Source organism: Doryrhamphus excisus, chromosome 4, assembly GCF_030265055.1.
Source record: "Doryrhamphus excisus isolate RoL2022-K1 chromosome 4, RoL_Dexc_1.0, whole genome shotgun sequence".
NCBI lineage: Eukaryota > Metazoa > Chordata > Actinopteri > Syngnathiformes > Syngnathidae > Doryrhamphus > Doryrhamphus excisus.
The window spans coordinates 22,082,190-22,088,280 of NC_080469.1; the positions used below are offsets into that span (position 1 = coordinate 22,082,190).

Below are 6,091 nucleotides of genomic sequence, written 5' to 3' on the forward strand. Positions count from 1 at the left end.
TCATTGTCACAAACAAACAACAACATTTTTTCCTGTCCAATATTATTGCGGAACGTGAGAGACACCGTTTAATGTCATGACTGTGTTGAAGCTAACGTGCATGTGTTTGGACCGTGGGGTGAACCTAAAAGCATGAATGAATAAATGAAGGAACGCTCTGCCGGACACTTACATGTGCTCTGTGGAGACCTGGTTGAGGCCGTGGGCGAGCTGGGAGGCCAGGTTCTCATCCCGACAGCCCAGTAGGCAGTTAACCTCCTCTGCGATCCTCCCATTGTAAAGGAGGCTCTTAGTGGTGGTAGCCGGGAGCGGGGACGGGAGGGGCAGCTGGTTCAACACTAAGACAAGAGATGATGGAGAAAGAAGATGATTATTGCTCATCTTCAGAAGAACATGTGTGTGTGTGTGTGTGTGGAAAACAGTATGTGGGCATGACTCACAGTCTGTTAGGCTAGCGATCCCAGCGAGAGTGGTGATGGGAACATGAGGCATATCCCCATTCATGCTTGAGGTGAGGGTGGGGGGAGTGTGTTGATACACAGGTAGATCAGGGGGGTCGATGGACGACACCCGTCCTCACATCTCCTGACACCTGGGAAAGAAGGATAAACAAGACATTCCTCTTCAGCACTGACTGACAGGACAGTAACCGGTGGAGACGCCATTTATCTATGTGTACGCGCCTGCATATGCTTTACATTAATTCCCAAAATCCATAATAATTTTTTTAGAATTCCATTTTTGACATTGGACACTTCTGATTCAACTGAACTGTGTGTGTGCATACATTTGCACGAGTTAAAATTTCCTTTCAATGCGCAAACTCCAACACGGCTCCACACGAGTCTTTTCACTTCCTGGTTGCTGAACGGTGCTCTTTTACAAGGCTTATGGCCACAAAAAAACCCATAAATATGTATAAATAAATATATCTTCGGGTTGAAAAATAGATATAACTACATATTTGGTAGCAAATGACTTAATATTAATGACACTTAAATTCATACCGCCTTTAATAGTGTTGTAATATACCCGCAGAATATCTAAAAGTGCAGGTTATAACAGGGGTGGGCAAACTACGGCCCGGGGGGCCACATCCGGCCCGCCAAGTGCTTGAATACGGCCCACCTGTTCTTTCCAAAGTATTTCATTTAAACTCAACATACAACCTGACATCAAGGCTTGAGCCTTAATAATATAATTAATATAATATTATTAAATATTGACATTATTAAATATTGACATTATTAATTATTGACATTATTAATAATTAATAATAATATTAAATAAAATAATAATAATTATTAATAATAGCAATTATTATTAATAATAATACTAAATAAAAATATTGAATAATAATTATTATTATTATTGTTATTATAATACATTTAATTTATAACACACTTTACATCAAATAAATCATCTCAAAGTGAACATATAGCAGATTGCATGACACTTTTACATGTAAAACGTGTGTAAAATATACGTGTAAAAATGGACCGTTACGTGTAAAATATTATATAGTCTGGCCCCCCCGTCAATGTTGTTAAATCAATGCGGCCCACAAGTCAAAAAGTTTGCCCACCCCTGGGTTATAAGCATAACATTTGAGTTTTTCCCATTATATATATATATGTAATATATATATAATATTTTCCCTATTTTCCCATTCAGCATGGCACATGCCTAAGCTGTGGCCCGTACAAGGACCAATGATTCACAGCCATGGTGACAATCTAATAGGTCAAATAAGCCCTTAACATTCCACTGTGCCTGTGTAATTTAAACTATACAATGAGAATTTTTTTTTTTCCACAATGACTCGTTTTAGGTTGAATTTCTTTAGAGCGGAACATTAAATTCAATTAGTCTATTTATGATTACATTTTGTGCAGCTTTATTTTTGATCTTAATGAATGGAAATGTCAATGACGCAATGGAACAAACAACCCACAGATATCATTTTTTGACGGTGTCATTGCAAAATATTGCAACTTTGACTTAATGTGTGCAACAAAGTAACAACATTAAATATGTGGACTTCTTGCAGGTGTCAACATGATAAGGAAACATTCTTGGCCCGTACCCAAAATCATTAGACACAAAGACCGACACTGTGAATCAACGAGTGACCACAATAATAAGAAATGAACAATATGTGAGGCGTGATTTCACCTTGTTGAAGAACTCTGTGCCGTCTCAGGTGGACACACTGACATTTCAGACCAAAAGAAATCCTACTCAGATAATCTGTGGAAGGGGAAGAAGAAAAAAAAAAAAGAATGAGGATTCTTTATCAGGCATTTTGCGCACACAGCTTAAAAATCCAATTATGTAGCATTAAAGCGAGCATTAAACATCAGTGCTGCTATAATTCAACAGCCTTCCTTGCAACAGTTTGGAAGAGCAAGACAAAATGACCCTAAATAAATTAGGAAAGTTAATTTTAGACATTTGGTTCCTCTTTTAGTTATTAAAAAATATCATGAGTTGCCATCACATGCATATCTTTACATAGAAGAACATATAAAAGACAATAACCTGCTTCGTGACCACAATAGTTTCCTTAATACTTGTAGACAGCCTCAACGTAGCCAAAACATTACATTACATTACAAACCGCTTTGTAAACAAGCAGGCTTCACTACACATCTTAAAGTACACCAGTCAGCTGCAGACGTGAGAGTAAGTTTGATCATTTTGTTTCTTTTCAGCGAATAAGCTAACTTTGCATGATGTTGCTGTTAAAATGTAAGTGGAATGTTAGCACTGTTGATCACACAGCAATGCTATGCTAATGTTGCTAACGTTAAGTGACGTTGTTTATGTGATATATGGCATATATTATGTTGGAAAAGTGCAGAGCTCAGAATGCTCATCACATTTTTTAATCCCTAATGAATTAATGATTGCTATTTCCTGTTTGAATATTGTCTATTATTAGTGAAAAACATATGCATATTTAAGCTGTTGTTTAAGTTGTTGGCGTCAGCAGACTCGAGGCGACTGTCAGCAGGTTCGCAGTGTAGAGAGTGGCCGACAGCAGCTCCTGTGTGAGTGTTGACTGAACGTGTTCTCTGCTTGCTAATAAAGCGACTCAAGTGCATCGAGAGTCTCTCCTCAACCATAAACAGTAGCGTAGTGTTCTACACTACCGTAATAATAATAATAATCACCCCAATGCTCATGTGCGAGTCTTATTTATGTCTAAACTGGCTTATTATATATTATTATGTCGACTAAATTTGGTAATACAAGTGTAAAGGTCACTATAGGGGTGTTATTTCATGTATACGGCACTCTAATAATGGTTAAAAAAACTTTTTTAGAAGGTCATAACAACAAAAATATTTCATTTACTAATATTGAATCCGGGCGGCACGGCGGTCTAGTGGTTAGTGACCTGGGTTCAATTCCACCCTCGGCCATCTCTGTGTGCATGTTCTCCCCGGGTTTTCTCCAGGTACTCCGGTTTCCTCCCACATTCCAAAAACATGCTAGGTTAATTGGCGACTCCAAATTGTCCATAGGTATGAATGTGAGTGTGAATGGTTGTTTGTCTATATGTGCCCTGTGATTGGCTGGCGACCAGTCCAGGGTGTACCCCGCCTCTCGCCCGAAGACAGCTGGGATAGGCTCCAGCACCCCCGCAACCCTTGTGAGGAAAAGCGGTAGAAAATGAATGAATGAATGAAGTGTAAATGTCACTATAGGGGTGTTATTTCATGTCTACAGCACTCTAATAATGGTTAAAAAAACGTTTATAGAAGGTCATAACAACAAAAATATTTCATTTACTAATATTGAATCCGGGCGGCGCGGCGGTCTAGACCTCACAGCTAGGAGACCTGGGTTCAATTCCACCCTCGGCCATGTTCTCCCCGTGCATGTGTGGGTTTCCTCCCACATTCCAAAAACATGCTAGGTTGTCCTATTGTCCATAGGTATGAATGTGAGTGTGAATGGTTGTTTGTCTATATGTGCCCTGTGATTGGCTGGCCACCAGTCCAGGGTGTACCCCGCCTCTCTCCCGAAGACAGCACCCCCCCCCCCCCCCCCCCCCGCGACCCTCGTGAGGAAAAGCAGTAGAAAATGAATGAATGAATATTGAATCCTACTTTGCGGAATTCTTTTATTGCCGTCGGGCCTGGAACCAATTAAGCACGATAAACAAGGGACAATTGTACATGCAAAAAGTTAGTAAAATGCGCAATACTGTTTCTTGAGATACACACACACACACACACAATACATGATTGTGGGATATTTAATAGTTGAACACATTTAGTTTTATTATATATATGTTTAAAAAATATTGCCTCAACAGCTAATAAAAGTTTTTGTGACGGCGGTGCAAATGACTTCTACATACACACACACACACATTAAAAATCAGCGTTTCAACAACCACAAATCGGTGGTAGTGATGTTAGTCTCAAACATCAACACAAACACTGCCTGGAATATACCCAAACCCATTTGCTGACTCAGTCTGTCAGTAGACAGAAACACAAACCAAAAGAAGAAGCAGCATGAATAAGACGAGGGTTGTAAACAAGGCATGAGAGTAGTAACACACACACCACACACACACTGATGGGCTCTCCTTTCAGTCAGTGTGTCTGTGCTAAGACGCTGACAGCTGAGGAGAGTGACAGGCAGGAAGGCGGCACAAAGGAACAGATGCACGGTGATGGTGGCTGCCTGATCCACTAGCAACCGCGGAGCTACACACTTTTTTTTAAATTATTATTATTATACTACACACCATTCTAACTTCGCATTTACGCTCTTCCTGGTGACAATTAATTTAGTAACACATGCAGCAAAATTACAAACATAATTAGTTTGCATGCATTTCATCAGCTTGCTAGATAGAGCTGGAATCAGCTATAGTAGACTTCCACGAAGTTGCTGTCTGCTTGTTGACTGATGATGCTAATGCTATTGCGATGCTAATACATAGAAGAGGACATTATAGGTAGATTTGCTGTCAAATGTGTATGTTTTTTTTTGACAGGTTGCTACAAATGTCTTGTTTGGACGGCTAGCGCTAACTAGCTGCAAATGTTGTTAAGTTAGCATACAAGGGGAGGACGACATAAATGTTGTAGGTTAGCGCTTGACGACGGCTAATGTTAGGTTAGCCGATTACTCCAGCAAATGGAGACGGCGGGGGGACGTGTTGTCGGGAGAGGGCAGGCGGGTAAAGCAGTGGTGCACATTCCAACTCCGAGGCAAACGGCCCTATGCCTGGGCTCCATAAATGACATCCAGTTGAGGCCGAGCGCCTGGCTGGGCAAGAGCAAAAACACACCTAGCTAGCCTGGCTAGCCCCGCTAGCATCCGTGAACGACGCCGTAGGTGGTCTCTCGTCAAGGTAAATGATAGCGTTGTTGTTAATAATGGCGTTTTTTGGCTCCAAGTGAGTGGTAATTTACCTTCTGATGTTGCGCCCAAAGGGAGGGGAACGTTTTATCTGGATTCCGTGTCTCTAGCTCCCCCTTTCTTCTCTCGAAGCTCCTCCAGAAGGAACTCGACTGGCTTGCCAGCTAGCCGCCGAGCTAGCTAGCCTGCTAGCTATCAACAATAATCCGGGTCGGGCTGAGTCGCTTCTTCTTCCGTCACTCGCGGCTGAATATTTCCACCTACATTCGCGACGGGAAACGTCCCTTCGTCGGTGTTTCAGTCCGTGTGCGCCGACATGAGCGACGAGCGCGGCCAATTTCGAGCGTAAACGAGAAATATGACGATTTGTTGCGATCACCGAGAGGCTCTCCTCTCGTAGAACAAAATGCCGACCGGAAGTGCTGCCGTCTGACTGACCAAAGATCTCACGAGTGACTCCCTCCATCGGCGCCAAACAAAATGCCAGGCGGCGGTATCACCCGATGCCGCTAGAGGGCGACATAATGCAAGCTTTGTACATCTATTCATACCAGTACATATAATATAGCATATTGTAGTACTGTTAGCTGGTAATAATAAACATAATTAACACTAATATGCACCAATTATGCAATTAATAAAGAATTAAATACAAATGAGTGACAATAGATGCATTGACTGGATCTTTTTGCAAACTTAACTG

The 6,091-nt window shown here is 41.3% G+C and overlaps 1 protein-coding gene across 3 annotated transcripts in view; it reads right to left on the reverse strand.

Annotated features, from left to right (window-relative positions):
- Positions 1–5,829, reverse strand: part of nipbla (NIPBL cohesin loading factor a) — a 39,902-nt gene extending 34,073 nt beyond the window's left edge. For all 3 annotated transcript variants that reach the window (XM_058070478.1, XM_058070477.1, XM_058070476.1), the window contains exons 1-4: positions 5,442–5,829; positions 2,176–2,250; positions 441–592; positions 173–338 (exon numbers count right to left, since the gene is read on the reverse strand). In XM_058070478.1, the coding sequence (XP_057926461.1) occupies positions 173–338; positions 441–504 (230 nt within the window). In that variant the 5' untranslated portion in view covers positions 505–592; positions 2,176–2,250; positions 5,442–5,829. The remainder of the gene's footprint in view (positions 1–172; positions 339–440; positions 593–2,175; positions 2,251–5,441) is intronic.
- Positions 5,830–6,091: the final 262 nt, after the last annotated feature.